The sequence below is a fragment of the Scyliorhinus torazame genome, chromosome 5 (genome assembly GCF_047496885.1).
Source record: "Scyliorhinus torazame isolate Kashiwa2021f chromosome 5, sScyTor2.1, whole genome shotgun sequence".
NCBI classification, from domain to species: domain Eukaryota; kingdom Metazoa; phylum Chordata; class Chondrichthyes; order Carcharhiniformes; family Scyliorhinidae; genus Scyliorhinus; species Scyliorhinus torazame.
Genome location: NC_092711.1, coordinates 102,824,098 through 102,851,803, shown reverse-complemented (window position 1 = coordinate 102,851,803; position 27,706 = coordinate 102,824,098). Strand labels below are relative to the sequence as shown.

The 27,706-nt window shown below is 47.0% G+C and overlaps 2 protein-coding genes and 2 long non-coding RNA genes across 8 annotated transcripts; 2 read left to right on the top strand and 2 right to left on the bottom strand.

The window, feature by feature from the left end:
- Positions 1-399: 399 nt before the first annotated feature.
- LOC140419280 (uncharacterized) lies at positions 400-6,274 on the bottom strand. The gene is made up of 2 exons (XR_011945669.1): positions 5,233-6,274; positions 400-3,283 (listed from the first exon to the last, which is right to left on the bottom strand). It is a non-coding gene; the product is annotated as an uncharacterized lncRNA (long non-coding RNA).
- Positions 6,104-11,546, top strand: LOC140419277 (uncharacterized). Its single transcript, XR_011945666.1, has 2 exons — positions 6,104-6,158; positions 9,546-11,546. It is a non-coding gene; the product is annotated as an uncharacterized lncRNA (long non-coding RNA).
- LOC140419268 (uncharacterized) lies at positions 8,641-26,479 on the bottom strand. Of its 5 annotated transcripts, XR_011945659.1 has the most exons (4): positions 26,367-26,479; positions 22,939-23,068; positions 9,516-9,692; positions 8,641-8,820 (listed from the first exon to the last, which is right to left on the bottom strand). XR_011945659.1 is itself a non-coding variant. In XM_072503105.1 (3 exons), exons 1-3 carry the CDS (start codon positions 26,431-26,433, stop codon positions 8,787-8,789), a joined length of 291 nt encoding a protein of 96 aa, XP_072359206.1. In that variant the 5' UTR covers positions 26,434-26,448; the 3' UTR covers positions 8,641-8,786. The 5 variants fall into 5 exon arrangements, 3 of the variants coding, with proteins under 3 accessions (XP_072359206.1, XP_072359204.1, XP_072359205.1); XR_011945660.1 differs by lacking the exon at positions 22,939-23,068 and having other exon boundaries at positions 26,367-26,470; XM_072503105.1 differs by lacking the exon at positions 22,939-23,068 and having other exon boundaries at positions 26,354-26,448.
- On the top strand, positions 12,003-17,030 carry LOC140419272 (ER membrane protein complex subunit 4-like). Its single transcript, XM_072503112.1, has 5 exons — positions 12,003-12,148; positions 12,766-12,877; positions 13,096-13,249; positions 14,578-14,738; positions 15,210-17,030. Exons 1-5 carry the CDS (start codon positions 12,069-12,071, stop codon positions 15,243-15,245), a joined length of 543 nt encoding a protein of 180 aa, XP_072359213.1. The 5' UTR covers positions 12,003-12,068; the 3' UTR covers positions 15,246-17,030.
- Positions 26,480-27,706: the final 1,227 nt, after the last annotated feature.

The following is a 27,706-nucleotide window of genomic DNA, read 5'->3' as shown; positions in this document are numbered from 1 at the left end:
GTTCACAATGTTCTGGTCCCAAATGTTTTCCCTGCAGCTCCTCTGTACCCTGTTCCTGTGACTCCCCGCTTTGGACCCAGGGGCACTGAACCCTGGGGGTCGCAGCAACATCAGCCCCGGTAACCCTCCACCCCTGCTTAGTTGGAGATCCATTTCCCAGTCAGGTCTCCAGCACCTTCCTGTCTCTATTAGTGAACAGGCCCCTTTATTCTCAGCTAAATTCAGCCCCCAGCTCCATCACCGGGCTGTCATTGACAGAAGCAATAGAAACAGAAAGGTGCCCGAGGCTCAAATGGGAAGTCAGAATTTGTGGATTGGAACCTCCATAAAGGTCGGAAACTTCTTGAGAAAAAAAAATCGAGTTCCCAGTCAACAAATTAAAGAATAACACAACGGGACTTCAAGTTTTATGACTTTTAATGCAACAAGCAAAATAGAAGCTACTTTAACCTACACATAAAACTTTTCCCATTTATAATACTAATGATAATCTTTATTGTCACAAGTCGGCTGACATTAACACTGCAATGAAGTTACTGTGAAAATCTCCTAGTCGCCATACTGTTTGGGTACCCAGAGGGTCAATTCAGGATTCCAATTCACCTAACAAGCACATTGTGGGCAGCACGGTAGCACAGTGGTTAGCACTGTTGCTTCACTGCTCCAGGGTCACGGGTTCGATTTCCAGTTTGGGTCAGTGTGTGGAGTCTGCACGTTCTCTCCGTGTCTGCATGAGTTTCCTCCCACAAGTTATGCTGTTAGGTGATTTGGACATTCTGAATTCTCCGTCTGTGTACCGGAACAGGCGCTGGAATGTGGTGACTAGGGGCCTTTCACAGTATCTTCATTGCAATGTTAATGAAAGCCTACTTGTGACAATAAAGATTATTATTATTACAAAGGAGACAGAACATAGGGTGGGAGAAATCGAGGGAGAATAGAATACGAATGTGAAGGAGCAAAATACACACAAATGGACTGCAGAAGTGTCTATAGGTACGTAAAAAGGAAACGTTTGTCATTCCAGATAGTCAGGAGAGTTTAGAATGAGGAATAGAGATCTCTACAGCCACCTCGTTCAACACTCTGGGATGTAGATCATCAGCTTTTGGGGATTTATTCACTTTCAACCCCATTAATTTCTCCAGTACCACTTTTCACGAATTCTCATCTCTCACTGTTCCTCGTGATCACGAATCCCTTGGTTCGCTTGTGTTTTGGGGAAATTTTTGCTTCTTCTCCGTGAAGACAGACACGCATTGCTTAGTTTCTCTACCATTTCCTTCCTCCCTATTATGAACTCTCCTGTCTCTTCCTGGAATGGACACATATTTGTCTTTGACAATCTTTTCCTTTCCACATACCTAGAGAAGCTTTTCCAGTCGCTTTTCTCCCCAGTTTGCTCTCATATTCGATTTCTCTTTATCTGTTTCTTGGTCCCCCTTTGCTGAATTCTAAAACAAGTTCCCAATCCTCAGGTTTACTACTATTTTGACCATGGTTTTGAGCCTCTTCCATTGATCGAATGGGATCTTTAACTTTTCTTGTCAGCCAAGGTTGCATCACTTTTCCTGTTGGATTTTTATTCCTTAAAGGAATCTATATTTGTTGTATATATGTGAAATAAAAGTTGCAAAAATCCCAGAGGACCATAGGCTGCTCTCACCTTTGACAGAGAGAGAGCGGACTGGAGGTGATTTAACCTGAGGGTCAGCACACCTCAGGTGAGGGGCCTGGTTGAGAGAAGGCAGGGCCTTCATGAATAAACGCAGCCAGTACAGGAGTCGAATCCACTCTGTTGGCCTTGCTCTGCATCACGAACCAGTCATCCTGCCAACTGAGCTAACCGACCCCCTGATAAATATGTAATAATTGCCATGCTTTTGGGGGGGGGGGGGGTCCAAATGGAAACTAAATATCTTCACACTTCCAAACACCCTTTCACTCTGTGATCACCGCGCAATTTGAAGCCAGGTATTAGCAACAAGGCTCAAAGAGCATTAGCCCACTGGAGGCAAAATGATGAGACCTGCCGTCCAGCAGAAAGAAACCCTCTGACCATCCCCACTGACTACCTGTCAGAATGAACAAAATGCAGTCCTGGATGTAGAGCAGAAACAATAACAGCAGAATCCAACTCCTGTAATCGACTGTGAAATTGTTGGTGTCACTGCAAGTCCAATGAAACATGCAATCCCGTCTCACATTGAGAGGTGGACGGCCTCTCCCCAGTGTGAACTCGCTGGTGTCGCTGTAGGGTGGACAATTGAATAAATCCCTTCCCACACTGAGAGCAGGTGAATGGTCTCTCCCCAGTGTGAACTCGCTGGTGTATCTGCAGGATGGACAACCGAGTGAAGCCCTTCCCACACCGAGAGCAGGTGAATGGCCTCTCCCCACTGTGAACTCGCTGGTGTGTCCGCAGGATGGATAACCGAGTGAAGCCCTTCCCACAGTGAGAGCAGGTGAATGGCCTCTCCCCACTGTGAACTCGCTGGTGTGTCCACAGGGTGGAGGTGAATGGCCTCTCCCCAATGTGAACTTGCTGGTGCGTCTGCAGGGTGGATGAATCACTGAATGCCTTCCCACACTGAGAGCAGGTGAATGGCCTCTCCCCAGTGTGAACTCGCTGATGTCTCCGCAGGGTGGATGAATCACTGAATCCCTTCCCACACTGAGAGCAGGTGAACGGCCTCTCCCCAGTGTGAACTCGCTGATGTGTCCACAGGGTGTATGAATGACTGAATCCCTTCCCACACTGAGAGCAGGTGAACGGCCTCTCCCCAGTGTGAACTCGCTGATGTCTCCGCAGGGTGGATAACTGTGTGAATCCTTTCCCACACAGAAAGCAGGTGAACGGCTTCTCCCCAGTGTGACTGCGTCGATGAATCTCCAGGTGCGATGGGGCTCCGAATCCCTTCCCACAGTCCCCACATTTCCACGGTTTTTCCATGTTTTGGGTCCCCTCCTGCCTGTCCAGGTTCCACAATCAGTTCAGAATAATAGCGTCTCTTCCACTGTGAATGGTGTGATGTTTTTTCAGGCTGTGTAACTGGTTAAAGCTCTTTCCACAGTCAGTTCACTGGAACTCTCACACTCGGGTGTGTGTTGTGTGGGTCTCGGTGCTTTTCCAGTCACACTGATGGTTGAAATCTTTAGCCGACAGTTCAGGCAAGCATTTCTCCTAGTTTCAAAGGCCGATGATATTCAGGTTCCAAGGAATCGCGTGACTCTGTCAGATCGAGACGTAACTTTTGAGATTTCATCTGAAATTCTTCCTCATCTGTAAAAACAATTTACAAACTTCATCACTGTCAGTACAGGATAGAAACACAGAACAGACAATTCCTAGGTGGACGGGTAGGGATGGGGTGGAGGTATGGGCTTAGGTAGGGTGCTATTTCCAAGAGCCGGTGCAGACTTGATGGGCCGAATGGCCTCCTTCTGCACTGTAACTTCTCTGATTCTATGATCTACAGGAGGGACATAGAGAACCTAGTGGAGTGATGGTACAACAGCAATCTCTCCCTCAATGTCAGCAAAACTAAAGAGCTGGTCATTGACCTCAGGAAGCAAAGTATCGTACACACCCCTGTCAGCATCAATGCTGCTGAGGTGGAGATGGTTAGCAGCTTCAAATTCCTCGAGGTACACATCACCAAAAATCTGTCCTGGTCCACCCACGTCGGCCCTACCACCAGGAAAGCACAACACCTATACTTCCTCAGGAATCAAAGGAAATTCAGCATGTCCACATTAACTCTCACCAACTTTTACAGATGTACCAGAGAAAGCATCCTATCTGGCTGCATCACAGCCTGGTATGGCAACTGCTCGGCCCAAGACCACAAGAAACATCAGAGTTGTGAACACAGCTCAGTCCATCACACAAACCTGCCTCCCATCCATCAACTCCATCTGCACCTCCCGCTGCCTGGGGAAAGCGGGCAGCATAATCAAAGATCCCGCCCACCTGGCTTACTCACTCTTCCAACTTCTTCCATCAGGCAGAAGATACAAAAGTCAGAGAACATGCACGAACAGACTCAAAAACAGCTTCTTCCCCGTTGTTTCTAGACTCCTAAACAAGCTTCTTATGGACTGACCTGATTAACACCATACCCCTGTAAGCTTCACCCGATGCCGGTGTCCATGTAGTTACATTGTGTACCCTGTGTTCCCCTATTATGTATTTTCTTTTAGTTTAGTTTATTTTCATGTACTTAATGATCTGTTGAGCTGCTCTCAGAAAAATACTTTTAACTGTACCTCGGTACACGTGACAATAAACAAACCCAATCCAATGTATGGAACTGTACGCCAAACAATTCTTTTCATTGTACCTCAGTACATGTGTCAATAAATTTAATATAATATAATCCCCACTCTCTGCTGTCTGTTGGTTAGCCAATCCTCTATCCAAGCTAATATATTACCTCTCAACCCACTGGGATCTTACCTTCATCAAATGTATTCTGGAAATCCAAATATACCTACAGGACCCCCATTATCCATTTGGCTTGTTACATCTTTCACCATTCATATATCACAGAATGGAGGGGAAGGGCATATATCATAATCCTACAAAATAGAATAATATACCCACTCCCCAGAGGTGTTCGGAAAATGAATGCATAAATTGAAAAACAACTCTTTATTTTAAATTTAATACCTTCGTTTATAAATTGAATTGTGTTTGTTTAACTATATTTCCAAAATAACTTACACACCCTCGTATTATTTTTTCTTCTGAGACCATGAACTCTGACAATGATCGGTAAGTGGACCGGGTCCATAAGACATAGGAGCGGAAGTAAGGCCATTCGGCCCATCGAGTCCACTCCACCATTCAATCATGGCTGATTTCAACTCCATTTACCCGCTCTCTCTCCATAGCCCTTAATTCCTCGAGAAATCAAGAATTTATCAACTTCTGTCTTAAAGACACTCAACGTCCCGGCCTCCACCGCCCTCTGTGGCAATGAATTCCACAGACCCACCACTCTGGCTGAAGAAATTTCTCCTCATCTCTGTTCTAAAGTGACTCCCTTTTATTCTAAGGCTGTGCCCCCGGGTCCTAGTCTCCCCTGCTAATGGAAACAACTTCCCTATGTCCACCCTATCTAAGCCATTCATTATCTTGTAAGTTTCTATTACATCTCCCCTGAACCTCCTAAACTCCAATGAATATAATCCCAGGATCCTCAGACGTTCATCGTATGTTAGGCTTACCATTCCTGGGATCATCCATGTGAATCTCCGCTGGTCCCGCTCCAGTGCCAGTATGTCCTTCCTGAGGTGTGAGGCCCAAAATTGCTCACAGTATTCTAAATGGGCCCTAACTAATGCTTTATAAAGCTTCAGAAGTACATCCCTGCTTTTATATTCCAAGCCTCTTGAGATAAATGACAACATTGCATTTGCTTTCTTAATTACAGACTCAACCTGCAAGTTTACCTTTAGAGAAAATCCTTAAAGGATTCACAGAATGGAGGGGAAGGGCATATATCCCTTAAAGGGTCCTTAAAGGACATTTGTTTCCTTCTTTCCGTGTTTGTTTAAGAAACAGAGATTCATATCCTCTCGTTTTGTACCTATTGTGGACGATGTTTCACTTTACAGCTCTGGGTAAATAACGTAAAATTTTGATGCCTAATTTCGAATTCCTACACTGCAGAAGGTGTCCATTGAGTCGGCACCAGTCCTCTGAAAGAGCACCCTACCTAGGCCCACCTCCCCATCCCCGCTTAACCTGTACATCCTTGGATTGTGAGAGGAAACGAAAGCACCCAGAGGAAACCCATGCAGACCCGGGGAGAAAGTGCAAACTCCACAAGTCACCAAAATCCTGGAATCAAACCCAGGTCGCAGGCACTGCGCTGCAGCAGTGCTACCATGCTCACCACTGTCCACCATACTACCTGGGTTCGCAATATTGCTGATTTCCGCTGCAATCGCCAAATCATAGCGAAATAATTAACAATTCCCTGCTTGGTTGGTAGCTACCATGGCGGGGACATTACCCGACACCCCCCGCGGTGGTGAATGTCCTCTGTCCAGAGCACAGGAGAGCAGTGCGCAGGCGCAGGGCCGCCCTGTCTTGGAGCATGCGCAGTGATAGCGATGGGAAGCCTATTGTTTATCGGGTCTCCAAACCGGTGAGGATGCGGAAACGCGGAGGGGGCGATGGAGCCGGCGGGTGGACGGGGAGGGTTTCTAAACACCTGGTGAAGGCATCAAGCCCCGAATCCGAAGCTGCGGGTCCCACATTTGCAGCTCCGACTCTTTTCCCCGGAGACAGACCCAGGCTTACGGCCGCCATCTTGTTTCAGGGGAGAGAGTGCGCATGCGCACCTGTTTTGTCGAATTCGAAACATGGTGGGCGGGGCTTCAGCGCCTCTGTTTCCAACCAGGTCCTAGTGTCCGGGTAGTGCATTAGACGACAGGTGCTGCTTGCAGCCCAGAGAATTCCATGGGCCATGTATACATTCAGTGTGGGAGGTTGCAGTCCCGATAGTTAGTTACCTGCAAAAGCTACTTCTCAAGTTTTTGTTACACTTCAGCCCCGTGCTCCTAATCTTTGGCTGCCCCGTGTGGAGAGACTGGGTAAGTCAGAGGATCTTCTCCTGGACTTGCTCTTGGGCCTGGTTAAAACAGCAATTTATAGAATTTGGATGATCAGGTCCCATTTGGTGGTGGGGATTACACTGGTTAAATATAAGAAATAGGAGCAGGAGGCAGCCACTACGGCACTACCACTATACCAGTACCACATAGTGGAATTGTCACTGGACTACTAAACCAGAAATCCAGGGTAATGCTTCGGGTAAAACCCAGGTTCGAATCCTGCTACTGCAGATGTTGAAATTTGAATTCAATAAGCATCTGGAATTAACAGTCTAATGATGACCATGAAACCATTGTCAACTGTCATTAAAAACTCAACTGATGGGGGGTGGGCTGATTTATTTTCCTTTATGTAAGGGGCGCATGCCCCATTTTGGTTTGAGTTGGGGGTTTACCGTTTAGAGGGTTAAAACATTTTGTTTTGTTGGCATGTTGCCCTGTTTTCTTTGTATTATTTTCCTTTTTGCAGTGTTCTGTAAAATTATTGAAAAATCTTGAACAAATACATTTTAAAAAACTGAACTAATTCACTAATGTCCTTGAGAGAAGGAAATCTGCCGTCCTTACTCAGTCTGGCCGACATGTGACTCCAGACCCACAGCAATATAGTAGACTCTTAACTGTCTCGTCCAGGGCAATTAGGGATGGGCAATAAATATGAACGAATAAAAAAAAATCAGTCCATTGAGCCTGCTCCACCTTTGGATAATGTCACTTTACTGCCGCCCCATAAGAGACTTTTGTCCTCTCTTCCAATTGCCTGCCTGTGTCTGGGTAGCTCTGGGGAGGGAGCATGCGGTGTCCACCAGAACAGTTGACACCTTCCACAATCGGTGGATTCCTCAGAGTACAGGGTGTCTCATAGACATTGGTAATAACATTCTGGTTTAGCCAGGAAGATTCGCTTGCTCTTGTTGGGACTTTGTTTCTGATTTTGGTTTATTTTATTATGATTGAGCAACACGTTTGGGAAAACAAGAAAAGAATGAATGTTGCATAGAAACTAGAATTGTTTGTTGTAAATTTCTCTCCTGCACGGACAGCAATGACTTTTGTAAACTCTGATTATAGGATATTAGGAGATGATTTGTGGATGGGGAACTCAAACCAAGCATCACATTAAGATCTGATCATCACTTGATTTCACTCGGAGCTGAATATCATCAAGCTTTGAATGTCAAAAGAGAAATATTTATCTGTTTTGTCTGCGGGAAATGATTTCAAACATCAGTGTGACTGGAAAAGCACCGAGACATACACACACCCAAGTGAGAGTGTTCCGGTAGACCGTTAAGCAGTTACACAGCCTGAACAAACATCACACCATTCACAGTGGGGAGAAACCGTACATATATTCTGTGTGTGGGACGAGGCTTCAACTGATCATCCAACCTGGAGAGACATAAATTCATTCGCAATACAAAGAAACCGTGGAAATGTGGGGACTGTGGGAAGGGATCCCTTTGCCTCAATTCCTCCCTCCTGCCTGTTCGCCAGAACCCTTGATTCTCTGAGAGACCAAAATTCAGTCTATTTCAGTCTTAAATATGTTCGACAATGGAAACAGAACATTTAAATTTATAGGACTAAAGGAGGCCTGTTGGCCCATCATATCTGTATCAGACCACCCCCACTTTCTAGCTCTTGATCTGTAACCTTGTAGGTTACAACATGTCAAATTCCTCACTTTAATGATTTATTTTATGGTCACTCTCTACTGCATTACCGCTAAATAATCACAAGAAAGTGAATTGTGAATCACAATGGTGGTTTTTTTACCCAGCATTCCCCACAGTGGTGAATGTCCCCTATCTACACCACAGGAGACCAGTGTACAGGTGCCGTGTCGCCCAGTATTTGGAGCATGCGCTGTGTCAGTCTTGACCATGGATAGGTGTTTATTTGTCACATCTACAGCTGGTCGAAGGAGTGATGGAGCTGGCGGCTGGATGGGGAGGATTTGAAAACACAGAGAGAGAGATAGAGAGAAAAAAAAAGCCCGGGAGGCTTGGAGAAACCACCTTAACAATTGCTCATTTAATCTCCACACAGTCACTTCTGGAACAAGGTTAACGTTGGTTATTCCGTCTGGTCCATCAAGGTGATCCAGATTCATAGAGAATTAGTTTGGTTCAATAGATCATTGGTTTGCTTCAAAATCATAAGTGTGGCAGGTTCAGAATTGTGATGATGCTACAAATATAATAAGTAATTAGGATTCATCACATAGTTGTAGACAGCCATTAAATAAAAGTATAAAATAATAAAAGTATTGCACATTATGATCATTTCATCAGACAAATAATTACAATAGGTTACAAAAAGCAGGAGTCCTTAACCAGCAGAATAGAAATGATTCTCTGCAATCTGCATTTTGTATTAAATCCACAGATCATATGTTGTCAGCATGAGTTCATTAAATTCTCAATCATTTACATACTGTCTGTGAGCTTTATAAAGTAGGTCATTGCACTGCCTTGTAGTCTATTTGTTCTATATCTTATTTGTGGAATAGAGTCCTTTCTCCTGAATTTCAATCCACATTTATATTTATGTGGTTGTGACAAGAGATCATAGATTTAAGTGTTTTCCAGTGAAGTCTAATAGAAAGTTTTCTAACTTGCTGGGAACACATATTCAGATGATTGATTGTGAAACGTTTCAACAGGATTCATGAATGAAGTGAATTATCAAACATGATTCTATCTCTATTTGTACAAATTTGTTAAAGGGATGCAGGAAAATATATCCAACACTTTATCTGTATTTCAGCCCAGTGCGGAGGGAGAGTGTGTGGGACGGGGATCTGCAGCTGTAGTGGAATAAGAGGGAAAAAATGGTCCCTAGAAACGAGAATTATCTGTTCTGCATTTCTGTCCTCTACTTACAGTGATGACTTTGGTAATCTCCTTTTACAGAGCATGAGAAGGTGAGGATTTGCAGACGAGGATTTGCAGATGAGGAAAGCAAACATCATGTCAAGATCTGGCAGAGTCATTCGATTCATCAGGACTTGAATATCATTGGCCTTTGCATGTCGAAGGAGAAATGTTTGTCTGTTCTGCCTGTGGGAAAAGATTTCAAACATCAGTGTGACTGGAAAAACACCGAGACACACACACAGCCGAGTGAGCGTGTTCCAGTGAACTGACTGTGGAAACATCAGTGTGACTGGAAAAGCCCCGAGACCCACACAACACACATCCGAGTGAGAGAGTACCAGTGAACTGACTGTGGAAAGAGCTTTAACCAAATACACAGCCTGAAGAAACATCACACCATTTACAGCGAGGAGAAACCGTTCACATGTTCTGTGTCCGATCAAGATGGGCAACTGATCATCCAACCTGGAGACACAAGGACACTGGCACCATGGAGAAACCTTGGAAATGTGGGGACTGTGGGAAGGGATTCAGTTACCCATCCCAGCTGGAGAGCCATCGGCGCAGTCACACTGGGGAGAGACCGTTCAGGTGCTCCATGTGTGGGAAGGAATTCGCAAAGTCATCCAGCCTGGGGTCACACCAGAGAGTTCACAGTGACGAGAGACCTTTTAAATGCTTTTACTGTGGGGATTGCTTTAAAACCTCTCCAGATCTAATTAAACACCAGCTTGTTCACACTGACAAGAGACCATTCAGTTGCTCTCATTGTGAGAAGAAATTTAGACAATCATCTCACCTTATTCAACACCAGCGAATTCATACTGGGGAAAGGATATTCACCTGCTCCGTGTGTGGGAAACAATTCACTCAATCATCCAATCTCCAGACACACCAACGCACTCACAGTGGGGAGAAACCATTCACCTGCCCCGAGTGTGGGAAGGGATTCAATCGATCATCCAACCTGCTGAGACACCAGCGGGTTCATGTGTGACTCCAGGGATTGGATGTTATTGTTGATCACGTCCTTTGTTTATTTCTGCTCAAGTTAATAACCCCTATAACTAGGCTGGAGTTTGATGTTCTCCACAGGACAGGTGATGTGCTAGGATTGCAGTATGTGGGCGTTTGTGGAGAACGTTACAATCCTGGGCAATCATATCTGAGGAGTGTCTGCAACTTGCAGAACCTGGGCTCAGGGGTATTGAGCTGGAGTCTGAGCTGCTGACATTGTGGGGCATCAAGGAGAGGGAAAGTCACCTGGACACTTCCCCAAGGCTCAGTAGAAATTTGCAGAGGGTGGGGGACTCAATTTTCTGCATCAATCGACAGTTTGAAATGTGTGGGGGTAAGTGAGGAACGATCAGTGAGCTGCAGCTGTCTGACAGCGCGGTGTATTACTGCAGGCTGAGAGACTCAGTGACAGGAACCAGAGGGAACCTCATACAAAAACACTGTTGCAGTGGGACATGAGCTCTGAAGAGAGAAGTCAGATTTCATGCACTGCCCGTATATTTTTCTGCTCTATTTGATATACCACTGATAGAGGATAACAAGAATAAATCTTACCCTTTTTATGTCCCCAGTGGAAGGTTAATCAGAACCCACCCTGTCACCAAGCTGAATCTAATTCATGACAGTGAATGAAATATGGGCAGCACGGTAGCACAGTGGTTAGCACTGTTGCTTCACAGCACCAGGGCCCCGGGTTCGATTCCAGGCTTGGTCACTGTCTGTGCGGAATCTGCACGTTCTCCCCGTGGGTTTCCTCCGGGTGCTCCGGTTTCCTCCCACAAGTTCCGAAAGACATGCTTACTAGGTGATTTAGACATTCGGAATTCTGCCTCAGTGTACCTGAACAGGCACCAGGGTGTGGTGACTAGGGACTTTTCACAGTAAATTCATCGCAGTGTTAATATAAGCCTACTTGTAACATTAATAAAGATTATTATTAAACAGGACATCATCTACATTCAACACCTGTTTTTGAGATGATTTATTTCAAATCAATTAAAGATCAAACTGTCTCTCGGATCAATGAGATCGCTGTCATTATTTCATTCCAATTAATTGGTTACATCAGTGATTTTGTGATTCTAATCAACCTTTACAGCAACATTGCTGTTGACCAATGTGTGCAAATTGTCCTCCCATCAGTTCCAGCACCTGCAGGAAGTCACAATATTTCATTGCAACTTGGCTGTAAGGGTTAGCCCTGAGCCTGGTGGTAGCTTCACTCATGATACCCAGTTACATGTGAGGTAGAAATGGGCCGGGAATAGAAGTAAAATATTGCGGATGCTAGAAATGTGAAATAGAAAAATGCTGGATAAACTCAGCAAGTCTCGCATCACTTGTGAAGAAACCGTTGACATTTGGTTGCTCGACGTGCCCCTAACAAAGATGGGGGAGACGTGAGCGATGTCTGCATTTCGCCGAGGACGTCCGGACAGCAGCGCATGCGCATTGCAGCGGGTGTGGTTTGTTGACGGAAGCGCGCGGATTATTCCCCGGATCAGATTTGAGGGGGGACGGTTAACGGTCGCCGGCGTTGCCATGGCTGCGGGGGCGGCGCTCGCCAACCGCGCGCGCTGGCAGAAGTCGACCCTCGAGCTCAACCCGAGCGGCAGCCGCAGGTGCAGAGGCCGCGCTGGAGCCTGGGGCTCGAGTAGGAGGCGCAGGCCGGGCCAGCCTGCTCTCTCGCATGGAGGGCACCGCACACTGACCCGGGGATGTGGGCATCAACCTAAAACTTTCCGCCCCTCACTTGGCCCCTTGGCAGAAAGCAGCTTCTCAAATCTCCCAGAAACCACTCCGACTCCACTTGGCTTCTTTTCCCGGGGTCACGACCCTGCGACGCCATCTTGGTTTCAGCCCCCCACCTGAGTGTTGGCTGGAGGAACGATTGCTCGTTTCTGGGGCCGGGTGCTGCAGTGGGTCTCTCTCGACATTCAACATCGTTCACTTTCAAACTAAAATTTATTGCCTCCGGTGACTCGGTGCAATCGCCTTTTAACGGAGGACTGGACAAGGGGATTGGCACCCTGATTGTCAGTTGACTCCAATGCACTTTGTGGCTGTCCAATCCCATGGCAGTTTGGTGCATGCAGTGTGCCCTAGGCTTGCTCATGGTTTAGTTCATGCTGGCAGTATTGCCACCACAGTGGGATCCCTGATGGAGAGACTCCCTCTTTTAAGAGGGTCCTGAAGGGCTTGCTGAGGTGACCCAATTTGTGTTCTCTGTTTCTCACAGGAGCCGTGATCAACAGTATGGCCAGGGCGACTTCATGAGCCCAGTCGCATATTCAGACAAACAGCTTCCAGACATCCGCGTCCAAGAAACAGACCGGATCCTGGTTGAGAAAGTAAGTTGGATTTGAATGTGTCCTCGTTGTCCAGCTGGCCAGGCTTGGTTTGTCAACAGTGGTAAACTGGGTTGGTGAACCGCTGCACCCCATGTACTAAAGGAACCTTTTGTGGTGTTAACCGTCATCCTTATTTCCAGCCCTGGGTGTAAGATCAGTACGTGACCTTCCCCAACCTGGCTCCCTTTACTGATGCCCTGCTCACTTTCTGTTTTCAGCTCTGCTGGGACATCGCCTTTGGCCCATTGAAGCAGCTGCCCATGAATCTGTTCATTATGTACACAGCCGGCAACAACATCTCCATCTTCCCTATCATGATGGTTTGCATGATGGCCTGGAGACCTATACACGCACTGATGTCCATGTCGCCAAGTGAGTATTGTATTGATTCTGCAGCTGAGAAACAGCTTTTAACTGGCATCATTTGAATGGGACTTAGAACAGAGTGCTGAGAGCTGGGTGAATAAGGGAGTTCAGGAAGGACAGGGAAGAGGAGCTCTTTTACTCTCCAGCTTTCTCAGCCTTGAAGAAGTGGTCTTACTCTGCTACAGGAGAAGAAGTTAGTTTGTTGATGAGTAACTGCCAAGTGACATGGGGTTATTCTATTTCTGTGGCTCAAAATACTATAGCAACTGGTTCTCAGGTTGATAAAATATATAAAAACAAAAGTAAAACATATTAGGGGTGGCAAAGTAGGTTTCTACCTTCATTGTACAGATATCCCCCTGGGGGAGATGGGTTAATTGAAGACACCAGTCAGTGTACAGATATCTCCCTGAGATTTCTCTTGGTGTCCAACAATCCATTGATCTCAGCCTGGAATATAATCAGTGATTGAACATCCACAACTCTCTGGGTTAGAGACAACTCATGGGGTGAGGAAATTCCTCTTCAGCTCAGTCCGAACTAGCTGCCCCCCTGAGGCTATGTCTCTGTGTTCCGGATTCTGCAGCCAGAGGAAACCGTGTCTCCGCATCTCCCTGTCAAACCCTCTTTACAATTATATCTGTTTCAATCAGATCAACTCTCAGTCTCGTAAACCCAAGAGAGTAAAGGCCCATTCTTCCCAATCTCTCCTCGTTGGACAATCCTGTCATCCCAGGAACCAATCTGGTGAGTCTTTGTTACCCTCTCTCCTTGACAATTCTGTAGATAAGGAGACCCAAACTGCATAAGTTATTCCTCCTGTGTTTGACCAAAACTCTGTACAATTGCAGAAAGATTTCCTCACTCAAACTCCAGTGAATCATAGAAACCCTACAGTGCAGAAAGAGGCAATTTGGCCCATCGAGTCTGCACCAACCATTTGAAAGGCCACTATACAGAGACCCAATTCCCTCCCTGTCCCTGTACCCCCACCTTACCTTTGGACACTTAAGGGGCAATTTATCATGGCCAATCCACCTAACCTGTACATCTTTGGACTGTGGGAGGAAACCAGAGAACCCGGAGGAAACTCAGGCTGACACAGGGTGAATGTGCAGGCTCAGCACGGACAGTCACCCAAAGCTGTAATCAAACCCCGGTCCCTGGCGCCATCCCTCGGTGAAGGCTAACGGAACATCTGCCTTCCTAATTTCTTGCTGTATCTCCATGCTGTCTGTTTGTGATTTGAGTACAAGGATCCCCCAATTCTCTATGAACATTTCACAGTCTCTCCCCTGTTCCTGATCTTTCTGTTTTTTTATTCTCACTCCCAGTCTTTAAGGTCCTGGGGAATTCGACTCAGCACTGGCTGCAGCGTGTGCTCTACTTCATCGGCAACCTGCTGGGGTTGGCCCTAGCCGTCTACAAGTGCCAGGCGATGGGGCTGCTGCCCACACACTCCTCCGACTGGCTGGCATTCCTCCAGCCGCCCCAGGTAAGATCTGAACTCTGAACGTGAGGGGGAGCCAAGAAAATAGGAAGAGGAGGAGACCGGTCAGTGCTCTGGAGCCTGAGCAATGGGCCCAACATTCCCTGCAGTTTAGATGCTCCGATTGAAAGGTGTGAAATTCTGAGGAGACTCCATAAGGTTGATGCGGAGAGGCTAATTCCCAGAGAGTCAGGGACACGGGGCCAGTCTCGATAAGGGGCGGCCATTTTGGACTGAGATGAGGGAGAATTTCTTCACCCAGAGGGTTTGTGAATCTTTGGCATTCTCTATCCCAGGGAATGCTGGATGTTCTGTCATTGAGTGCGTTCAAGGCTGAGGTGGAGATATCCTTGGGAATTGAGGGGTGGGGAAGAGTGGAGTTGAGGTCGATGATCAGCCGTGATCTTGCTGAATAGTGGAGCAGGCTCGCCAGGAACTATTCCCACTCCTATTCCTGACGTTCCCCTCTTTTCACAGAGAGTGGAGTACACGGGCGGGGGGCTGGTCCTGTGATGGTCCCACTCTCCTCCCATCGCTCGGAGAGACAACGCCCGAGGATGATCGACACTGGACTGAATCTGTTTCCGCCTGGTTAACGTCTGACCAGGCCGGCTCCAGGTAACTTGCCCTCCCATCGCTCGGAGAGACAACGCCCGAGGGTGATAACACTGGACTGAATCTGCTTCCGCCTGGTTAACGTCGGACCAGGCAGGCTCCAGGTAACCTGCTCTCCCATCGCATGCCCCCCCCCACCCAACACACACACAAAGAGACAGACAGCTGGCCCGTGTACACATGACCACAGGAATGGCCGGAGATGTTGGCAGCAACGACTGTGCATTTTGTCACTGGGTATTCATTCATTGATTCTTCAACTCCCTTTGCTGAGCCACGAATGAAGGATGTGTTGGGGCTGACGATGGGACGGGAGGCGCCTGAATCAGTCATTCCCGGATGATCCCGGTGGGTCTTGCTCTCCATCTGTCCCTGTCCACCCCCTCAAGCGAATGTAAAATATAAACAGCAACAGCAGGATGGGGAGGGAAGTTCTCTCCAGTGTCCCTCAAACCCCCACTGAAATTAGGTTCCTGACCCTGTGTTGCATAACACTTTGTGGGATCTTACTGTGCATGTGGCAGTCGCCGTCTCCTCCCACAGAACGGCAGGGGCTGCACTGCAGGAGTGACCCGTCAAAAGGAAGAGATCGTCTTCCTCCTGTGCCTTTTCAGACTGGCCCAGACCTTTCAATCAACACGGCAGCTTTTTGTATTTGAAACACGTTCACTGTTTTCACGTGGGAAACTCGGCAGGGACTGCACAGCAAGATCCCACAAACACTCCGATTACCACCAGATACCACGTCAGGCTGTGTGAAGGATAATACTGCCGCTCGGACACCAGGCTGGGAAAGGAGTGGTCTGGGTAGGTGCTGCCTTCCTTCTCTTCATCAAATTGGCCTCAGGATCTTGTACATCCTGAGGGGGCACAATGTGACAGGGACCCTGGTTTTATGTTCCACAGTACTGACAAGAGGCACGTTATTGAATATTTAGTGCTTGTGTATCTGTGAGCGGGCACACATACGTGCGTGTCTATGTGCCTGTGGGTGGGTGTGTGGGGTGTGTGTGTGCGCGGTGCGTGCGAGTGCACCTATGCATGTTGCGTGTGTGTGTGAGGGCGGCTAAGCGCGTGTGCGAGGATGCCTACGTATGAGTACATGTGTGCCAATGGATGTGTTTCTGGTCTTTCAACTGCCCTTCCCAGGTTCCAGAAAAGATTTGCTCCAAAGTCAGTCTGGGCATTGTACCTGAATGTGTTCCACTCTGATACTCTGCACTGTCACTGAGCTTCCCTGTTAACCTCCTCTGGTGTGTGAAGTGGCTGCAGCATCTCCAGGGGTTTCTGTCAATCTGGACATTATACCTGAATGTGTTCCACTCTGGTACTCTGCACTGTCACTGAGCTTCCCCATTAACCTCCTCTGGTGTGTGAAGTGACTGCAGCATCTCCAGGAGTTTATGACAGGTCTCGACAATCTGCTTTCACTTCATTTAATGTTTGTGTTTGAATTGTTCCTCTACTGTTGCTGGGGTCCTAATGGTCAGGGCGCACCCCTGACCCCTCCCAACTCTGAGACTGTGCCCGATACAGGAGTGGACCGAGGAGGCTGGATGCGAATCGATAACCTTGAGGTGAGTGGAGAAATATTCAGTCAGTGCGAGTTTGGCTGTGCTGTAAAGAAGCTGCAATGTCTTTTCAATGATCCTGTAACTGTGGAAATAAAGAATCTTGGCAAAACTGGGCCTCTGTGAAATGACAGCAAAGGAAAACGAGTCTCAGATTTCATAGACTCCACCAGCTCAAAGCTCTCCTGCTCCTTAATAGGTTTCATTTTTAACTCTGCAACAGCCTCGCCTCCTCTGTCCCAGACTTCATGCTGCTGTCTCAGTAAATGGAATGACTGAGTGATCCACACTCAGCTGGTGAACGCTCTCTGTCTCTCTCTCTCTTTCCCTGTTGTGCTGGTACCCATGAATTTCAGGCTGATCACTGAATTCCTATCTACAGTCAACAAGAACTTGATATTTATTGCACCTTCAATACAGTAAAAATAATTTACCATTGGAGCTGCTTTCAGCAGATATTCTCGTGTTCCAGATCACCAGAATTCACCTGAGTAAAATCATCTCTACTCATGTTCACCCTGGCTGTTATGACAAATATTTTAAAGCTGTCTTCTGTTGTTACCAACCACCCTGCCAATGGAAACAACTTCTCTCTATGTTGATGAAAACGCCTCAAATATTTCAGTCTCTCTTTCCTTCACCTTCTCTGATACTGGGAGAACAATCCCGGCTTTGCAGGTCTCTTCACAGAACAGAAACCTCTCATCACTGATACTATTCTAGCAAGGCTTCCCTGTACCCTCTCCAATTCCTTGCTATATTTCCTAAGCTGTGGTAACACAATATTTCAGATGTGGATTAGCCAATGATTTAGAAAGATTCAGTATAACGTGTTTTTCCACTCTCTTCCTCCAATAAACCGAAGACCCAATTAGGATGTTTTGACCAAGTTGATCGACCAGAAGGCCTTTAACAAGGTGCCGCATATGAGACGATTAAATAAGTTGTTAAAAATCAATTTAGAGTACCCAATTATTTTTATTTTCCAATTGAGGGGCAATTTAGTGTGGCCAATCCACCTAACCTGCACATATTTGGGTTGTGGGGGTGAAACCTACGCAGACATGGGGAAAATGTGCAAACTCCACACGGACTGTGACCCAGGGCTGGGATTCAAATCCAGGTCCTCCACGCCACAGTCCCAGTGCTATCCACTGCGCCACATGCCGTCCTACTTTTAAATAAGTTAAGGGTAAGATCCTGGCGTGGACAGAGGATTGGCTGACTGGCAGAAGGCAGAGAGTGGGGATAAAGGGTCAGTATGGCAGCCAGTGACTCGTGGTGTCCCTCAGGGGTCGGTGCTGGGACCACAACTTTTCAGAATATACATGAATGATCTGAAGGCACTTTTGCTAAGTTTGCAGATGATACAAAGATCTGCAGAGGGACAGGTAGTATTGAGGAAGCAGGTGGGCTGTAGAAGGACTTGGACAGGCTAGGAGAGTGGGCAAAGAAGTGGCAGATGGAATACAACGTGGAAAAATGTGAGGTTATGCACATTGGAAGGAGGAATGGAATCATAGACTATTTACTAAATGGGGAAGTGCTTAGGAAATCAGAAGCATAAAGGGTCTTGGGAGTCTTTGTTCAAGATTTTCTTAAGGTGAATGTGCAGGTTCAGTCGGCAGTTAGGAAGGCAAATGCAATGTTAGCATTCATGTCGAGAGGGTGAGAATACAAGAGCAGGGATATACTTCTGAGACTATATAAGGCTCTGATCAGACCCCATTTGGAGTATTGTGAGCAGTTTTGGGCCCCGTATCGAAGGAAGGATGAACTGGGCTTGGAAAGGGTCCAGAGGAGGTTCACGAGTGATTCCTGGAATGAACAGCTTGTCGTATGAGGAGCGATTGAGGACTCTGGGTCTGTACTCATTGGAGTTTAGAAGGATGAGGGGGTATCTTATTGAAACTTACGGGATACTGTGAGGCCTGGATAGAGTGGATGTTTCCACTTGTAGGAAAACTAGAACCAGAGAACACAATCTCAGACGAAAGGGACTATCCTTTAACACAGGAGATGAGGAATTTCTTCAGCCAGAGGGTGGTGAATCTCTGGAACTCTTTGCTGCAGAAGGTTGTGGAGGCCAAATCACTGAGTGTCTTTGAGACAGAGATAGATAGGTTTTTAATCAATTAGGGGATCAGGGGTTATGGCGAGATTGCAGGAGAATGGGGATATCAAAATATTAGCCATGATTGAATGGCAGAGCAGACTCGATGGGCCGAGTGGCCTAATTCTGCTCATGTGTCTTATGGTCTTATGGACATGTCCTGTTGCATTGAAATATTTGTTTATATTCACTCCCGGGTCACTCTACCTGCGTTCTGTTTAAAATTGTACTGTTTAGTTTACTTTGCCTCTCTTCATTCTTCCTTCCAAATACATCCTTTTTTGAAAAATGTTTTGAAATATTTAAAAAATAATAAATTTAGAGTACCCAATTCATTTTTTCCAATTAAGGGAAATTTAGCGTGGCCAATCCACCTACCCTGCATATCTTTGGGTTGTGGGGGTGAAACCCACACAAACACGGGGAGAATGTGCAAACTCCACACTGACAGTGACCCTGAGCCGGGACTGAACCTGGGACCTCGGTGCCGTGAGGCAGCAGAACTAACCACTGCACCACCATGCTGACTCATTCCAAATACATCCTTGATTTGAATCACTTTGGGATGTTGTGAGCTTGTAAAAGATGCAAAATGAACACCAGTATTTTCTATCACATTTACAGCTGACTTAAGTTGGAGATTTTGCTCTGGAACGTTTAAATGAGAGACAGTCAAAGTTTAACTATTTTACTGCAGAATGAGTTGGTTATAAATACAAGGTTCTTTAGTGCAGCCTTGGCAAACTGAGTGTAACCCCGAGAGTCTGGTGAGTGGGGGAATTCGGTGAAGGAGGTGTTTGCTCCCTTTTTTTTACCTTTTTCGCCCTGTACAAATTGGTTCTTACTGGGAAATCATTTGCAATTTGTTGAGTATTTGGTAAGTTGTTCAGGTCTACTCTATTCCTAAGGTTCAGCAGGGAGTCAGTGAATTCAGAGGAATGAACCCAGACAGCAGTTCTTAAAGGTTCACTGCAGCCCTGGCAGCTCCATTCTCACCTCAGTAGAGTTCAGCAACTGCAGACACTATTTACACCGGAGTTCTCCTGGTGCAGCGGGAGCAACATTTTGCTTGAACACCACCAAAACAACCTGATTAATCAGATCACTCGTCAGATGCTGGTTGTGGAGACTTCCAGCCAGCACAGGGCGAGTAAGTGAGCAGGACCTGACGTGAGAGAGCACACGGGCAGTAGAGATGTAGACGCTGACACGTTCTGGTCGGGGGAAGTGTGGACTGAATGTGAGGTTGACCGGGAATTTTAATAGGGGAATGGATGTGGGTTTCAGCAGCAGCCGAGCTGGGGTGGGTACAGGCGACATTATGGATTTTGAAATATCTGGTATGAGTGATGGTGTGAATATGTGGTCAGAATCTCATCTAGCGTGGTGGCACAGTGGTTAGCACTGCTGCCTCATAGCACCAGAACCTGGGTTCAATTCCAGCCTTGGGTGACTGTCTGTGTGGAGTTTACACATCCTTTCCGTGTCTGCATGGGCTTCCTCCTGGTGCTCTGGTTTCCTCCCACAGTCCACAAACGTGCAGGTTAGGTGGATTGGCCATGCTAAATTACCCCTTAGGTCAAAAGATGTGCAGGTTAGATGGTTTCGCGGATAGGGCGGGGCAGTGGGCATAGGTAGGGTGCCCTTTTCAAGGGTCAGTGTAGACTTGAAGGGCCAAATGGCCTCCTTCTGCACTGCAGAGATTCAATGATTGTGCAGAGTGTGGTTCAGCCTCAAGACAGTTCCCAGGGAGAGGGATGGACTTGGGAGTTAGAGTACGGAATTTCTTTTAAAAAAAAAAAAAAAAATTTAGAGGATCCAATTCATTTTTTCCAATTAAGGGGCAATTTAGCGTGGCCAATACATCTACTATGCACATCTTTGGGTTGTGGGTGTGAAACCCACGCAGACATGGGGAGAATGTGCAAACTCCACACGGACAGTGACCCAGAGCCGGGATCGAACCTGGGACCTCGGCGTTGTGAGGCAGCAATGCCAACCACTTTGCCACCGTGCTGCCCTGAGAACGGAATTTCTACTGGTGACCGAACACAATGGCCTTTGGTCTTCCCAATTATTAATTGGAGGAAATTTCTGCTCATCCAGTACTGGATGTGGGAGAAGCAGTTTGATAATTTAGTAACAGTGGAGCAATGGAGAGGGATGGGGGTGAGGTAGAGCTGGGTGTTGTCAGTGTACTAACACGGTGCTTTGAGATAATGTCACCTTGTGGCAGCGTGTAGATGAGAAATAGGAGGGGCCGAGGACCGATGCTTGTGGGACACAGAGCACAAGGACTTGGAGAGGAAAGTGATACGAGATGGACGGTACTTTGCAACGACAGTAGGAAAAGTTTTTCTTTTTTAAGAGGATAGGTGATGATGGTGGATTTAAAGGTGAGAGTGACAGAGAGAGAGAAATGTTAACAATATCAGCTAACACGGAGAAGCTAACATGGTCAGGCTGTTTAGTGCGAATGGAGTCTAAGGAGCAGAAGGCAGATCTCTGACAAGATGAGCTCTGAGGAAGATTGAAGGTAGGAGTGAAAGTGGAGAAAGATGCAGGTTCAGGGCTCAGACTTAGAGAAATGGTTTGGTCTGGTGGGTTAGTGGGAGGGAGGGAAGCAGCAGAGGCAGCTGATCTGATTGTCTCAATCTCAGTGACAAAGAAGCTCCATCAGCTCCTCACACTTGTTATTGGAGGGGAGGTGAGGATGGAGGAGACTGGGGAACCCTTCAAAGGGAATTAATCTGTTAGAGATATTTTAAAAATTACCACCCTGTGTTTAACATAAAAGGAGGTTTATTTGACTTTTATGTGAAATGTTAACCATTATAACTGGAGTTTATTAACACCAGCAGAAACAGATCCAATGAATATGGTTCACTCCCGGATACAATTAACAGAACAATTCAATCACAGTCACTTGTGAAGTTGCTGGTGTAGCAGCAGGTTGGCTGACTGTGTGAATCCCTTCCCACACCCAGGGCAGGTGAACGGTCTTTCCCCAGTGTGAATGCGCCGATGTGTTACCAGATGCGATGATTGAGTGAATCCTTTGCCACACTCTGAGCAGGTGAATGGCCTCTCCCCAGTGTGAACTCGCTGATGTGTCAGTAGGTGGGATGACCGAGTGAATCCCTTCCCACACTTGGAGCAGGTGAACGGCCTCTCTCCACTGTGGATGCGCTGATGTTCCAGCAGGGTGGATAACCGAGTAAATCCCTTCCCACACTCAGAGCAGTTGAAGGGTCTCTCTCCAGTGTGAACTCGCTGATGTACAATCAGATCAGATGATCGCCTGAACCCAGTCCCACAGTGAGAGCATCTGAACGGCCTCTCCCCAGTGTGAACACGTTGATGAAACATCAGTTCCCAGGAACTTGTATAGCCTTTCTCACAGTCCTGACATTTAAAAGGTCTCTTCCCGGTGTGAATTCGCTGGTGTGTCCGCAGGTGGGATGAGTGAGCAAATCCTTTCCCACACGTGAAGCAGATGAATGGCCTCTCCCCAGTGTGAATTCGCTGGTGGACAGTGAGGACAGATAATGTCTTGAAACCAGTCTCGCAGTGAGAGCATTTGAACGGTCTCTCGTCACTGTGAACACGTTGATGACCAGTCAGTTCCCGGGAACTTTTATGACACTTCCCACAGACTGGACATTTAAAAGGTCTCTCGTCTGTGTGAACTTGTCGGTGTTGCAGCAGAGAGGATGAACAAGTGAATCCCTTCCCACACTCAGAGCAGGTGAACGGTCTCTCCCCACTGTGACTGCGCTGATGATTCCCCAACTCAGATGGGTAATTAAAGCCCTTCCCACAGTCTCCGCATTTCCAAGGCTTCTCACTGTGGTGACGATAGTTATGTTTTGTCAGACCAGATGAGGGACTAAAGTCTTGTCCATACACAGAACATGTGTCCGGTTTCTTTTCACTGTGAACGGCGCATTTTCCTTCCATGTTTCAAATATGGTAGTATACAGGTTACAATAAACTGGTTTCAGTTTCCCGACTGCAAATCCTCCCCTTCTAATATCCTGTGAAATTGATTTAAAACAGAAAAGATGGAGTGAGAGAGAAGCAATAAAAACACAACGGTAGGTTGTGAAATTGAGCTGAATGAATCTGGACATTTGTGGGGCTGGCACTTGGAAAAAGTGACCATGAATGAACTGGTTCATATAGAACATAGAACAATACAGCGCAGTACAGTCCCTTCGGCCCATGATGTTGCACCGAAACAAAAGCCATCTAACCTACACTATACCATTATCATCCATATGTTTATCCAATAAACTTTTAAATGCCCTCAATGTTGGCGAGTTCACTACTGTAGCAGGTAGGGCATTCCACGGCCTCACTACTCTTTGCGTAAAGAACCTACCTCTGACCTCTGTCCTATATCTATTACCCCTCAGTTTAAAGTTATGTCCCCTCGTGCCAGCCATTTCCATCCGCGGGAGAAGGCTCTCACTGTCCACCCTATCCAACCCCCTAATCATTTTGTATGCCTCTATTAAGTCTCCTCTTAACCTTCTTCTCTCCAACGAAAACAACCTCAAGTCCATCAGCCTTTCCTCATAAGATTTTCCCTCCATACCAGGCAACATCCTGGTAAATCTCCTCTGCACCCGCTCCAAAGCCTCCACGTCCTTCCTATAATGCGGTGACCAGAACTGTACGCAATACTCCAAATGCGGCCGTACCAGAGTTCTGTACAGCTGCAACATGACCTCCTGACTCCGGAACTCAATCCCTCTACCAATAAAGGCCAACACTCCATAGGCCTTCTTCACCACCCTATCAACCTGGGTGGCAACTTTCAGGGATCTATGTACATGGACACCTAGATCCCTCTGCTCATCCACACTTTCAAGAACTTTTCCATTAGCCAAATATTCCACATTCCTGTTATTCCTTCCAAAGTGAATCACCTCACACTTCTCTACATTAAACTCCATTTGCCACCTCTCAGCCCAGCTCTGCAGCTTATCTATATCCCTCTGTAACCTGCTACTTCCTTCCACACTATCGACAACACCACCGACTTTAGTATCGTCTGCAAATTTACTCACCCACCCTTCTGCGCCTTCCTCTAGGTCATTGATAAAAATGACAAACAGCAACGGCCCCAGAACAGATCCTTGTGGTACTCCACTTGTGACTGAACTCCATTCTGAACATTTCCCATCAACCACCACCCTCTGTCTTCTTTCAGCTAGCCAATTTCTGATCCACATCTCTAAATCACCCTCAATCCCCAGCCTCCATATTTTCTGCAATAGCCTACCGTGGGGAACCTTATCAAACGCTTTGCTGAAATCCATATACACCACATCAACTGCTCTACCCTCGTCTACCTGTTCAGTCACCTTCTCAAAGAACTCGATAAGGTTTGTGAGACATGACCTACCCTTCACAAAGCCATGCTGACTATCCCTGATCATATTATTCCTATCTAGATGATTATAAATCTTGTCTCTTATAATCCCCTCCAAGACTTTACCCACTACAGACGTGAGGCTCACCGGTCTATAGTTGCCGGGGTTGTCTCTGCTCCCCTTTTTGAACAAAGGGACCACATTTGCTATCCTCCAGTCCTCTGGCATTATTCCTGTAGCCAATGATGACATAAAAATCAAAGCCAATGGTCCAGCAATCTCTTCCCTGGCCTCCCAGAGAATCCTAGGATAAATCCCATCAGGTCCCGGGGACTTATCTATTTTCAGCCAGAGGCCCGTACCCCATAGCTTACCCCTGGTAAGTCGTCCCTCAAGGAAGGGAACCTGCCACTTGGTCTGGACCTACACAATTATCTGGTCTCGCTGGGAGAAGAGAGCAAAAGAGGAGAGGGGAGGAGCAGGAAAGGAAAGGCAAGGAATGAAGTAGAGATATTTTATATATCTACAACTCAACAAGACGTTTGATAGAACTTCCAAAAACTCCCATCTTCCTCCACCTAGAAGGACCAGGGTAGCAGGTGGTTGTGAACACCATCACCACCAAGTTCTCCTCCAACGTACACACCATCCTCACTTGTTCAACATCCAATACTGGATGGACAGAAATTTCCTCCATTTTCATATTGTCTACAGTTCCCGCCAGCCACTATCTTCACCCCTTCTCCTCTGAACTGCCAGAGTCCGAACCAGACTAAATATTTCACCTTAAACTTGAGCTTTCATCCAGATATCAACATCATCACCATTATTGACTATTTCCACCTCAATAACATCACCCAACTAAGGATGGCAGATTTACACAGTGAATGTCAATGATTTGGAACTCAATCATTATGCTAAAAGGGCGATTACATTCAGGTGCTGAGTAATCAAATAATGTGGCCAGATTTTGATGTGAAACTTGGTTCAAGTTTCGTGTCTGCAAATCCTCTTCTAATACGCTCTAAATGGAGGTTTACAAAAACCATCACTGTCAGTCCAGAAACTAAATGCAAAAGAGACAAACATTTCTCTTGGTTTGAGTTTTCTGTATCTAAATCCTCCCCTTCTAACCCCCAGTAAAGGGGTTTCTAAAATCTATCACAGCAGTCCAGTAGAGAAATTCACAACGCCCCCACCTCCGGCGTCCTGAACAAAGATGATGTGGAGATGCTTGGATTGGGGTGAGTCAGGGGTGAGCCCTTGTCTTACACAAGGTCAAAGTCCAACAGGTCTGATTCAAATCACTAGCTTTCGGAGCACGGTTCCTTTCTCAGGTGAATGAAGAGGTAGGTTCCAGAATTATATCATAGAATTTACAGTGCAGGAGGAGGCCATTCGGCCCTTCGAGTCTGCACCGGCTCTTGGAAAGAGCACCCTACCCAAACACACACCTCCACTCTATCTCCGTAAGCCAGTAACCCCACCCAACACTAAGGGGAATTTTGGACACTAAGGGCAATTTATCAGGGCCAATCCACCTAACCTGCACAACTTGGGACTGTGGGAGGAAACCGGAGCACCCGGAGGAAACCCACGCAGAAACGGGATGTGCAGACTCCGCAGACAGTGACCCAAGCCGGAATCGAACCTGGGACCCTGGAGCTGTGAAGCAATTGTGCTATCCACTATCCTACCATGCTGCCATATATATATACCTCTTCATTCACCTGAGGAAGGAGCAGCGCTCCGAAAGTAAGTGATTTGAAACAAACCTGTTATACTTTAACCTGGTGTCAGACTTCTTACTGAGCTCACCCCAATCCAACGCCGGTATCTCCACATCATCAGCAGCTGGTAAGGATGTGGAAACGTACAGGGAGCCATGCAGTCGGCGGATAGACGGGTAACATTTATAAATGTCTGGTGAAGGCTTCAAACCTCGAATACGAACCTGCAGATCCCGCGTTTGCTGCTCCGAGTCTTTCTCCCGGGACCAAGCCCTGGTTAACATCCGCCATCTTGGTTCAGCGTGGAGCAGAGCGCATGCGCTGGCGTCTTGGTGACGCTACAGCGTGGGCGGAACATCAAGGTTTCTGTTCCCAGCCGGGTCCTAGTGCCGGGGCGAACTCATCGTTCGCAACTGGTTTTTAAACCTCTCGCTCTTTTTAAAAAAAAGTATTTTTATTAATGTTTTGAAGAATTTTTCATAATACAACAATAGAAACAATAATAACTAAACAAACTAGAGTGAATATTAACATAGTGTAAAAGGAGAATATAGAGTAACAATTAAATAGACATTACCCCACGCGACCCAGTCTTCCCACACCATCCCAATGAAGCACTCACCCCTCCCCCAACCCCCCCCCCCCCCCCTACGGATTGCTGCTACTGCTGACATTTTAATTTTTCCCGAGGAAGTCAACGAATGGCTGCCACCTCCGAGAGAACCCTAGCGAAGACCCTCTTAAGGCAAACTTTATTTTCTCGAGGCTGAGAAACCCAGACGTCATTAACCCAAGTCTCTACACTCGGGGGCTTCGAGTCCCTCCACATTAATAAAATCCGTCTCTGGGCTACTAGGGAGGCAAAGGCCAAGATGTTGGCCTCTTTCGCCTCCTGAACTCCCGGGTCATCTGCCACTCCAAAGATCGCTATCTCTGGACTCGGCACCACCCGTGTGTTAAGCACCTTGGACATTGCCCTCGCGAACCCTTGCCAGAACTCTCTAAGCTCCGGGCATGCCCAAAACATGTGGACATGGTTTGCAGGGTTGCCTTGCACCACATACAACTGTCTTCTACCCCAAAAACCTTGCTCATTCTCACTGCTGTCATGTGTGCCCAGTGGACCACCTTAAATTGAATTAGACTGAGCCTGGCACATGATGAGGAGGAATTAACCCTGCCCAGGACCTCTGCCCACAGACCCGCTTCCAACTCCTCACCCAGCTCCTCCCACTTGCCCTTTAGCTCCTCCACCGGGGTTTCCTCCGCCTCCTGTAGTTCCTGGTAGATATCCGACACCTTCCCCACCCAGGTGCCGGAGACCACCCTGTCCTGTATCCTCAGTGGCGGCAGCGTCGGAAAGGCCACTACCTATTTTTTCAGGAAGGCTCATAGTTGCAGATATTTAAAGGCATTTCCTGGCGGCAGATTAAATTTGTCCTCGAGCGCCTTCAAACTGGGAAAGCTTCCGTCTATGAATAGATCTCCCATCCTTCTGATGCCTGCCCTCTGCCAGCTCTGGAACCCACCATCCATCCTACCCGGGACAAACCTGTGGTTGTTG